This window comes from Biomphalaria glabrata, chromosome 13, assembly GCF_947242115.1.
Source record: "Biomphalaria glabrata chromosome 13, xgBioGlab47.1, whole genome shotgun sequence".
Lineage (NCBI taxonomy): Eukaryota > Metazoa > Mollusca > Gastropoda > Planorbidae > Biomphalaria > Biomphalaria glabrata.
Genome location: NC_074723.1, coordinates 15,700,685 through 15,713,065, shown reverse-complemented (window position 1 = coordinate 15,713,065; position 12,381 = coordinate 15,700,685). Strand labels below are relative to the sequence as shown.

Here is a 12,381-nt window from a genome sequence, read left to right as displayed (position 1 = left end):
TTTGTTTGAAAAAAATATGTAAAAATTAATTCTCAGTTAAAAGATTGAAAATATGATTTTTTTGTGTTATATATTTTCGAAGAAAGGCCATAAATTCAAAAAAAAGTATAGGGATTTGGTTGCACGAGCTTTCACAGCACCCATACGACAAAAGTCTATGGTCTTTCTAGGCTGATACTGAAATCTAAAAGAAAAAAAAACAAGCAAAGTATTTTTAAAATACAAAAAAAAAATAATAATAACTGCACATTTCCAGTCATATTTCTCAATACTGTAAGATTTATTTTACCTTTTTCATATTAAAAAAAGCAACATTTTTTTGTTTCATGTTTTGTTAGTGACAAAGAGTATATGTACAAAGTTTCAACTTGATCCGAGAATGGGAAGTGGGGGAAACAATGTGTACAAAGTGTGTACCAAACAGACGGAGTGAGTTGATATAAGCTGTGTACAAATCATTTCTCCATAGATCGATAAGTTCAGGCAGCAAACGAGAGTTACAAGTGCAATAACTCAACTGTCTAACAAATCACACACAGACTTTTCTTATTTTAAAACCTATCAACCAATTATATCTGTTATCATGTAACGCAATTAAAATTATTTTTAAAATAATAAAGCTAATATCAACTCACTCTGCCTGTCTTTCTGTCTGTCTAGAAAAAAAATTTTGAACACGTCATTTCTCCCACACCCAATCTAAAAAAAAAATGGAAACTTGACACAATTATTCATTGGGTTAGAAAATACATAAGTCAATTTAAAAATTAACCAATTTGTCAATTAATAACTGGTCAATAATTATTTTGTTTGATACCAAAAAGGGAAATAAATCCTTCAGTATTCACAGATTTGATTAAATATGTTGGGATTCGTTCCCTTAAATAATTGTACACATTATTTCCTTTACAACGCAATTTCAGATCAAGTTGAAACCTTACAGAATTTTTTTATTGTAACTAACAAAACATTTATTAATTTCAAAAATTGACAAATTAGTCAATTAATTATTCGTAATTATTTTTTTTTAATAAATTGAAGAAGGGAAATAACTTCTATATTCAAAAGTCAGATTATTTGCTGACGATTGCATAATATATAGAACAATAAAAACAATACAAGATACAAAAATTTTACATAGAGAATTAGATGAATTACAGAAATGGGAATCAAATTTGAGCATGTCTTTTCAACTAGAAAAATGACAGTTATTAAAAAAAACTAAAACAAATTAATTCCACTTATCTTATTCATGGTAAACCAGTAACACAGACTAAACACGCAAAATACCTAGGTGCTGCAATATATGATAAACTGTCATGGAATCCCCATATTCATGAAAGTATTTTAAAAAATCAAACAAAGCATTAGAGTTTATTAAAACAAATTTCTACACATCAAATAAGAACATAAAACTAAAAGTTATTTAACCTTGGTTAGGCTAATATTAGAATACGCATCCTTTGTTTGGGACCCCTCAACTCAAGAAAACATAAGGAAACTGGAACAGACACAACATAGAGCAGTGAGATTCATAATAAACGAATATTCACTTTTGACAAGAGTAATACCTTTAGTAAAATCCTTAAATTTAGAAAGGCTTCAGAATAGAAGACTTAAAAGTAAAGTAGCAATTATACATAAAACACTGAACCATAATCTTCAAATACAAAAACAAAATCTAATAAAATACTCAGAAAGTCATAAAGATAGAGACATATTCATCGTCCCATATGCTAGGACAAATTAGTACAAGTGCTCCTTCTTCCCTAGTGCTATTAGAGCATGGAATGAGTTGCCTGAGCCATCCAGGAAAACTAATGACTTGGCAGAATTTAAGTCATTGGTTAATATGCATGACTAGATGTATATCGTGTAGGACGTAATCAGCTTCTTTCTTGAAGTAACGTCTGTATTTTATAAGATAAGATAAGATAATATTCTTGAGTGATACAGTTTTAAATGCATAGTCCTCTTTAAATAAGTTTTTAAAAAAAGATTTTTGTTATATTTTTCTTATATTTTTATTTCCTACGTCACATTCTGATATAAATGTTCTCATCTTATAGTTCTTTACTATTCGACCAATATATTTATATTTTATCCTCTTTTTTCCATTTGAGACTCACTTACATTGTAGGTCACAATGGTTTTAGAGCCCATGACAATAAAGAAGCTTGAACTCACTGGATGTATAGCGAAGCAAGTGATACTGTACAGTTCAGAGTGTGTTTAATACCATATAATATTATTTAATATTTATATGGTTCTTATTTTTTTAGTTTTTTTTTTAGTTTGTTTTTTATAGTACCATTTTTTTGTCTTAATTAAATTAAACTAATAATTAGATATTGTGAAAAATAAGAAAACATCTTGTGTAACATTACATAAAAAAATAATAAAATAATAAATAATAATAATAAATATCATATTAACGTTATAATAATGCCATAAAATTGTTTTATGTTCGGCAAATTGAATATCGAGGTAAGAAAGTTATGTCACATTTATAAAACAAAATCTAATAAAATACAACGGCGTTGAAGTATTTATTTGCAAGAAAGAGAAAAAAAAAGGTCACAACATAACCAGCACGACCATCTCTTGGAGTTATAAACTCCTAAGCTTAACTGTAAATAGACTTGAAAATATCCATATCTAATTTACCTTTACTGCTGACGTAAAGTGCAGTTGTCCCCCTTTCTATTTGTGTTCTGTGGAGAAGATTGCCTATTTCGACGCTGCAAAAAAAAAATAAATATATATATAAATAAATAAATAGAAATTGATAAGATTTGTGATGTTTCTGTTCAAAAATGTTTAACTAAATGCACCTATTTATTTCCGTCATGTAGAAATAATAGAAGTGGGTGCTTTTAAACTATTGGTCAAATAATGGCATTGCCTTCGAGTCCGATCTCAGAAATATGACTAGCATGTGACCTACATACTATAATGGTCAAAGGGGGACAATTTGGAACAACGTTTGTCAACATCAACTTTATTCACAAGTCAACTGTAATGACACAAGATGCGTAGAAGTTGATGTGAATCGGTTTTTTCCTAAGTAATGTGACGAGTAAGAACAGAGTAGGATTACGAATAAGAAGAATAACGGACAAGACGCCTAAGAGGACGACGCTAGGCTAGCGACGACAGAGGACTGTGCCCCTTTTATTGTTTATTAAATTGTTGAAGTTATCAGCCTGCGTTATTAAGTATATTCTTGATTCATTCTGTTGTTGTGTCATATGGACTCGCATGCACCATTAACATATATATACTCATCAACAAAATAGACCATCAACAGATGTGGCGACCCCGACGGCCAGGGCGTCATTTTGATCTACAATCTAGTTAACTTCATGTTCTGGATATATCTATCTACAATTCTACACTTGGCGAAGTACACTGGAGAAGTACTGGATTAACATTCGTTTATTTCTACTAGATCTACCCTACGTCCTCCGTGCTAATTATCTGGACTGCAGCTGGATTTTGGCATCTTTGTTCCAGTGGATCTAGACTTTCTATTAGAGAAAATTCGAAACCGTTACCAGCGTCTAGCTTTGTCAGCCAGGTTAGATATTTTTAGATTGAACCTGGATCTATATATAGATCTATATTGACTATATCTATTGTGTCTGAATCCAGAACTAGTTCGTCCGTTGAAGTGATCTAGGGCAGTCCGTCGTCAGTATACTTCTATCTAAATATATATACCTCAAGACTACTCAAGAGTGAAGATACCTCATTTTGTCAAGTTTATCTGTTTATTGTGAGTACGGAAAGTCACCTGAGTCTACATATCTAGTATCTACAAGCTGACTGTTGGAGTCACCTTGTCAGGTTTGTTTTTCAAGCTATTGACTGTTGCAGTGTTGCTGAGCTTGCAATCTAATCTACACACGAGTGATGGTATACCCTACTACCACACTGCGTGACCATCTATTCAACTTGTAAAGTTGACTAATTTATATTCATCAAAAGAGAGAGTTGGACTTTGTCATTTTTTTTACCTCTCTTGAGACAGCACCACCAGCTTGTCTCAGTATTGACTTATGTTCCTGACCTAAAGACAGAAGCCAGCACCATACCAACAGATCATCAAGTGGAACCGGAACCTTGGAACCTGACCAGAGGACTTTATCTGAGAACCGTACCATACCGTGGCAGCACCAGGAGAGATTGGCCTAACTCAGTACTGCCTGTCGAATAGCCTTTGTGGGAGCACACCTTGCCTTGCCTAAGACTAAGACAGTGGGGAACTTGTGTGGAACTGACCGTTGTAGCTCCGTGGACTGAACAAAGGGGATCTAACTAAAGATAAGTTTATTTTTTCTCTCCATTATTATTAAATTAAGTCTATTAGGGACAGTAGATCTTTGTTAAGAGCAGGTTGCCTGATAAGGGCGTCATTATAGGACACATTAGAAAGTGGACCTGCTCCATTTAATAAAGTCTCGATGATTGTTTAGATTGTCTTGTTTTGTTCGTATTCACGTACATTTTATTTTTTTTAGAAGTCAGTTGAAGTCATCTTTATTTGTCTCTTTCAGTGTATACTTCCTCTAAAAAGTCTCATCTCATTAGAATAGATTTATTTTTTTGTGTCTTATTACGTTTATTTTACATTATTCTTATTATATATTATTAATTTTATCTTAAGTAGATAAGGTAAGCCATGTTTAATCTAGATTATAAATTCTAGATTGTTTCCAGGTATTAACTAAATTGTTATACCTATGAGAGCTTTAGATCTATTTTATCCTGAAGACAACTGAGTCTAAGGAGTAATTATTTATATATAGATCTTTTGTCCTGAGTAATCGGTTGACATTATTTTATAGATGTGTTTAAACACAGTCTAATTGGTCAGAATAAAAAAAAAAAAAAAAAAATTTTGTCAGTATCACTGGATTGTGATTTACTGTTGGAGGTATACTATTGATTTATCTATTTGAAGTTGTATTGAAGTTGTATTGAATCTAGACTAGTGACTAGAATAGTCCTATGGGTATTTATTGGCAAGAAGTAAGTCCATTGAATTAAGTATTGAGGTATTGATAAAGGTATATGATATTTGTTTATGTGGCCTAAAGTAAGTCCACTGAATTAAGGTGATATAAAATTTGGAGTTGTATTCAAGTATTGTGGCTGTGAGTAAGTCCACTGAGGTAATATTGGTTGATATAACATTGAGCAAAGGTATTTAAATATATAAATATATATATATATTACAAGAAGTATTTGAAAGTGAGTTTTTGTGAAAACTAAATTGTGATATTTAGGCCAATAGGGAGGCCATATCAAAACTATATTGAGACATTGTTTAAAATAAAATAAGCATAATGGCAACAGCTCCAAACTTTGATTATATGGAGACTTTTCGCCAGCAAATTATTGCTGAGGCTAAACAGCTAGAACTTAAAGGAAAGGACCTAACTAGCTATGTACAGCAAATGGTGACAATAGAGAGAGATAGAATAGATAAGATAGAAATGGAAAAGAATAAACTAGAAATAGAGCGTAGAGAGAAAGAAAGAGATAGGGAAGCACAATTAATAAAAGAAGAAGCAGATAGAACATTACAGTATGATTTAGAGAAATTGAGGTTAGATGCTGAATTAAAATAACAAAACACAAATGATAGGCCTACTGTTCAGAGTGAAAACATAAACAATAGTAATAGTACAAGTAATGGTAATAACATGAATGAAAATAGGGATAATCAAAGTACTAATCATTGGCTGAAAAAGAAACTGCAGCCCTTTCAAGAAGATAAAGACAGTATTTCAGACTATTTAAAGCGTTTTGAGATCAAAATGAGCAGTTGTAACATAAGAGAAAATGAATGGTCTCAAATCTTACTTGATTTTGTTCAAGGTCAAGCATTAACTATTTGTCAGAACCATGATCATACTATTCAGAATAGTTATGATATATTAAAGAAAGAGCTTCTTAATGCCTATGGTCATAATGCCAGTACATTTAGGAAAAAATATTTTGAAAATTTTCCTAGTAGTCAGATTGATCCTCAAACAACAGTAAATCTTGAAAAAGATTATTTCAGTAAATGGATGTCATTTGAGCAAATAGATCAAAGCTATGAAGGACTTAAAAACTTTATTTTGATAGATAACTTTACAAACAAATGTGAATCTCAGTTGCAGTCATTTATAAAAGAGAGAAAACCAAAAACTTTAGAGGACATAGTTATTATTATGAGAACTTACAGCAGTGCTTATCCTAATAATTCATTTTCAAATAAAGACAAAAAACACATTGATTTTGTAGGATATAGTAAAGAAACTAAGAGTAAAGATAGACATGAAAGCAGAAATGATAGAAATAGAGATAATACTGACTATATAGAGACAACCTGTTTTAATTGTCAAGGTAGAGGACATATTGCAGCACACTGTAAACAAGTGAATTACAATAGATCAGAAAATAGGGATAGTTACAGGAAACAGAGTAGGAAAGTTGAGTTTAAAGAGAAGAGAAACAGAAATAACAAAAGTAGAGTGTATTTCACCAATGATAGGGATAGTAGAGAAAGTAGTGATAATGAAGAAGTAGAAGAGATGAACTATTGTTGGGGTGTAGAAGAAATAAATTTTGCAGAAGATGAAACCAGCAGAGTGAGAGTACACTCTGGTTTTATCAATGGGAAACCTATGAGGTTTGTCAAAGATTCGGGATGCAGTACAGTTGGAATTAGGAGTAACTTAGTTAAACCAGATTGTTTATTAGGCTATGAGAAAAAAGTAAGGTTGATAGATGGCAGTATAAAGCACTATCAAGCCTGTAAAGTTTTCTTAGAAACACCATTTTATACTGGTTATTGTAAAGGTTTAGCAATACCAAGATTGTCTCATGATTTGCTTTTAGGCAATATACATGGACTAAAGGAAATGACTCAAAGAGAAATAGATAACTGGAATAGAAGACATGAATACAAAATGAGACAAAGAAATTCTTATGGTAAAATGAGAAGAAATATTATTTGTTTTAAATGTCAAAGAAAGGGACATATTGCCAGGCAATGCAGAAGTTGTGACTATTCAGATAGAAGATCTGACCATTATGAGTATGGCAGAAATTTTGATAGCAATGCCTATGATAGACAGTATCATAGAGGGAACCCTCAGAGAAGATGTAACTCTGATGAGTACCAGGGTACAAGGGACAATTGTAGGTCATATGGACCTTACCAAAGAAGAAATGGAGAAGCAGAATATAGTTGGAGAAAGTAAATTCTTGATGGTTTACTTATAAGTATATATAGATATATATACTAACAATGGTTTAATTGTATAGTGCATGAACATGTTGAGTTCTTTTAGATTGTAAATAAGTTGTATATGTTATGATATTTATTTGTATGCTATAGTATGGCACTCATAAGACCATGTTGATGAGAAAGGGAAATACTTTGAAGAGTTTTAGTTTTAAAGGGAGATAATATATATTGAAAGCTTATTGGAAAGTAAGTATGATCATATACAGTCATTATTTTTTTTTATATAATCATTATCATTCATTAGTAAAAGGCTAGGTCAGTTTGGAAATGGTAAGTGGAGAGAAAATATACTTATTGGTACCCAACAAAAAGTTAGGTAGAATAATTTGGAAAGCTGTTTTGACACAAATATTACATTTTGTCTGACAGGAAAGGTTTGGTGTGATGTGAGGCGATCAACCATGTACATATAGCCAATAACAGTATTTACTCTGAACAACTCTGTTTTATGCCTATGGAGTCAGCAAAGGCATCTTCGTATGTGGACTATATACATGTGTATTTATTCTGAAAAACTCTGTTTTATGTCTGTGGAATCGACAAAAGCATCGTCGTATGGGGACTGTATACATGTCTTGATGGACTTAGTACTATTGGTTGGTGAAAATATTACACTGGACTATACTATTTTATCGTCAATGACATGAGTGATGATTAGAACACCGTATACCGGATATTTTCTTACCAATAACTGTATTGGAACTGTACATATTGTTTTCTTGGTGTCAACATTCAACTACAGTGTGAACTTTGTGACATAGGAACATGGACACCAGGAACTGATGAAGATGGGAAACATGATGATGTCCATCAAGATCAAGATATATGTTAGTTTTGTCTTTCCCCAAAATTTTGGCCATGTATATTGTACAGACATGACAGTAGGGATAGTGTTTTAGACTGATTGATAAAGGGGGGAGGAAATATGTAATGACACAAGATGCGTAGAAGTTGATGTGAATCGGGTTTTTCCTAAGTAATGTGACGAGTAAGAACAGAGTAGGATTACAAATAAGAAGAATAACGGACAAGACGCCTAAGAGGACGACGCTAGGCTAGCGACGACAGAGGACTGTGCCCCTTTTATTGTTTATTAAATTGTTGAAGTTATCAGCCTGCGTTATTAAGTATATTCTTGATTCATTCTGTTGTTGTGTCATATGGACTCGCATGCACCATTAACATATATATACTCATCAACAAAATAGACCATCAACACAACAGACCACAAACTGACCCGAACGTGAAACGTGAACATGATAGATAACTGATCCTTCATCGTGCCCATAATTACACCTTTACCTTGGTACTGTCATTAGGTGTCCCGATTGTGTTTAAAGAGAGAGAGTGTTGTATTTTCTCCACAATCTTCAGACATATGCGGACTCTGAAGTTCCGTTAATATAGTTCAATCCTCACTAGCACACATTGAAATGACAGTGTTAGATATATTCTAATTTTGTTGAGTTGTTAACTTGGTAAAAGAAATAATTGTGCGAAAATTCAGCTTAATCCGAGATTAGATTTGGTGTCGGGGAAATAACATGTACACACTTTTTACCATACGAACACACAGACAGAGTGAGTTTATATAAGCTTTGTTAAAAATGAATATAAATCCTAAATTTGGTAATGGAATAAATCACATCGAAATATCACATGGAAGCTCCATAGTTATGAATACAATACAGCAGATTGACATATACTGTGAGGTGACAACGATTATTCAACATTAGGCAACGAAGTAAGATGAACCCTTTAGTCTTCTGTAAGATCCTTCTTGAAACTACAAATATTCTGGACACTTCTTCAAAATGTTCTTTGTGAGTTTTTTTCTGCTGGTCAACCTATTTATTGACACAATTGGTCAAGATCTCGACTCGATACTTCGGAGGGAAAAAAACAACAAATCTAGATTTGGAACGTAATATTATGTCCTGTCTTTTCTGGCCTGCTTAACTGGACACAGTGTGCAGCGTGAAGACAACAATAATCATTCTGATCAACTATTCGAGTTTCAATTATTTGTATCCAAGAATATTTATTATATGTGTAGCCTTCAAAAATAAGTTGTTTTTTTTTTAAAGATTTTCCAGATGATCTGATGATCTGTTGTGAAATGTAAATGGATGAATACGTCCTCAAGGTAGTGTACTAGAACTAGACAAAGCCAGGATGTAATTAAAAATCTTTATCTTACATCAATTAAACAGGCAAGGAGAATTGCTTGTACTTGTACAGAGTTGTTTCTAGTCACAGTGTAAATAGAAAGAAGCAGCATTGGCGGATAGCTTGCAGTTGTTGTCAACTACGGATGGACGTGTAGGAGCTGACGGGTTTTTGTTGGGACTGATATAAATAGAAGATCTGTGACTCTCACAGGGAAAACAAAAATGTCCATGAGAAGTAAAATTGTTATCCTACAAGAATATAGTTTAACCCTTAAAGTGCTGAGCTGTTTTGCAATGAAGGCATACAAAATGAAATTACAATGTTCATGTTTAGAGACTAAACTAACACACGCATCTTAAGGGTTAACAGTGAGATCTTACTACAAGGAGACATTGAATTGTTGATAAGCTCTGTATTTTTAAAAGAATTTTTAGTCATTTTTTGTTAGCCCTTTTAGCATCCTTCACTTACAATATCTTAATTGTATTGATTAGTTGGCAACTGAGAAGTGCCAATATATCGTCCTTATAATTGTTTACTTTATCTATATATGTATTGCAATCTCTCCCAATCTTCTCTCCTAATGTTTTTATCGTTAGCTTCCATTATAACCCTCACATTTGTCCATATCGAATACACTTCTTTTTGTTTTTCTTCAGGCCTATCTGTATTTTACTGTAAATTAATAGAAGTCTTATGAATGTAAAGCGAATTTGGAGTAAACAAAGAGAAGATTACTTTGATTCACCAAATTCTGAGAATCTCCTAAGCAGCGAACAGCAATAAGAAAACAAGCATTCTAAGCAAGCAGGTCATGTATTGAAGTTGAATAGTTTGTCTAAGAATGTTTTTTAAAACGTCCTTTTAATATATTGGCAAGTGCTCTGAGTCTCGTTCTGTTTTGTTTTTTTACACCGCCTGTGACTGAGAGACCGATCCAGGGATCAGTCAAAATGGAGGCGGATGAGGCTTTGAAAAGTTGTTACATTTTGTGTCGTTAGAAAGCTAGTTTATAAATGAAACAGGGTCAACATTTCTTTGACATTTGCGACCTCCACGCCTGACTTTCAACAAACTTTAACAGAGAACGTAGAATAGGTTAGCCTACGTATGTTCTGTGATAGGTCAGTGATATTCTCATCTGTGTACTTTAGTGGTGACCCAATTACGGCAATTGATTTTGTAGTACGCAATGCTTTGGCGCATTTTATTACAATAATAAACAAAAAAAAGAGTAAATTTGTAATAAGCAACAGACTATTTTATGAATAAATATCGGTCAGATTCCTACTTGCGATTATAATATTAAGAAGCTTTCCCTCCGCTTTGCAGCTATTAAAAACAAAATGTTTGATGAATGTTTAGTTACAGTAATATGTGAAAAAGATCCCCTTTCAGACCATGCGGTCTGTAGGGCAGAGGTCATCTGTTTCAGAGGCCGATTAACCGTTAACGAGGGTGTCATGTGGCCAGCACAACGACAAACCGCTTTTACGTTTCCCCAAGTAGTGTCAAGTACCCATTAGAGCTGGGTGGCGTCCTAAAGGTGCAGAAATTAAAAATACTAGTCATCACCAGGATTCGAACCCTAGAAACTCCGGTTCGGAAGCCAAGCGCTCAACCAATCAGCTATTGTGTTATTAGTATATATAAGTACAGATTTCAATATGTAAGCCACTCATAGCGGGGGGGGGGGGGTGTCTACCAATGCAACTAAAACGACCAATGCAACTAAAACGTAGAATTTCTTTACTACACAGCAACTTTTCGTACACCTGTTATTTTAAAATAGGGGCTTAAGAAAGTTTAGAGCCTATTTCTTTCAGGTTTCAGGTCCTTTGTTCTAATGCCGCGCGCTCTAACACTTTAACCCAACGAGCCTAGACGCTTTTCAAATAAAAAAAAAAACTACAAAGTTTGCATAAATCTACACAAAATATTTAAATAAAATATAAAATATATAAAATATTATAAAATTGAGACGCAGTCTGTACATAACCAAATAAGAAATACTTCTCTTAATAATGTACACTTATATCAATGTTACCACTTACATAAATGGATCTCGTAATTATTTATTTATATTTTCGTTTTTATTTTTAATTATTATTATCATTATTATTATTACTTAAGAGCCTTATCTTTCCAATGTGATTACTTTTTAATTATAATGAGAGTTAGTTCATGTAATTATTGTCAAAATGAAAATACTTATATATATATAAATGTTTTTTTTTATTCATTTTATTTGAACAAGATATGAGCTACTCTGCTCATGCTTCCAAGGCTGCAGAATGGCAGATAAAAACTTATAATTGGGCTTGAGGGGAGATGACAATGATTTTACATTCTTACGATTGTAAAAAAAAAAAAAAAAATTAAAAGTATTTTGTTCTCCATTAAACTCATGATTGGTTTCCGCCCCTGTTTGTGTTGCTTGTGTGTGTGGGTGAACGTATCGACTGGTTTCCACCATTCGGAGAGCAAGTGAGAAGGGGCGCTACAACTGTGCTGTAGCGTTCATTATCCACAGCGAAAGTACTTCTTCATAGGTAAACAGATTAAGCAAGGTAAACAGTGTCTAGGTTTATTTTGGTAAAAGCGATGTCATTGGTGGTAAAGGTCCCATTTAGCACTACACAAGTCTTGCAAAGAGCGTTACCAACTTGTTTCATTAAATGTAGCTGCAAGAGTTATTTAATAGAGAACATAGCGTTCATGATCTTCTATTATCTATATTGTTTTTGTTTTATTCAATGACACGGTGTTTTTGTTTGAAACCACAGCTGACTTTTTTTTTTTTACTTTTTTCATTTAAAAGCACCTTGAAAATTGACACTGCTATCACACCTGATCACTTCCATTCAATCAACCTTTGGATCAGATAGAGAGTAACAGGTTTC

At 32.8% G+C, this 12,381-nt stretch overlaps 1 protein-coding gene across 1 annotated transcript in view; it reads right to left on the bottom strand.

Annotated features, from left to right (window-relative positions):
* Window positions 1-12,381, bottom strand: part of LOC106052464 (uncharacterized) — a 129,465-nt gene that overhangs the window by 75,133 nt on the left and 41,951 nt on the right. The window contains exon 5 of the mRNA XM_056007562.1: window positions 2,668-2,741. Within this exon, the coding sequence (XP_055863537.1) occupies window positions 2,668-2,741 (74 nt within the window). The remainder of the gene's footprint in view (window positions 1-2,667; window positions 2,742-12,381) is intronic.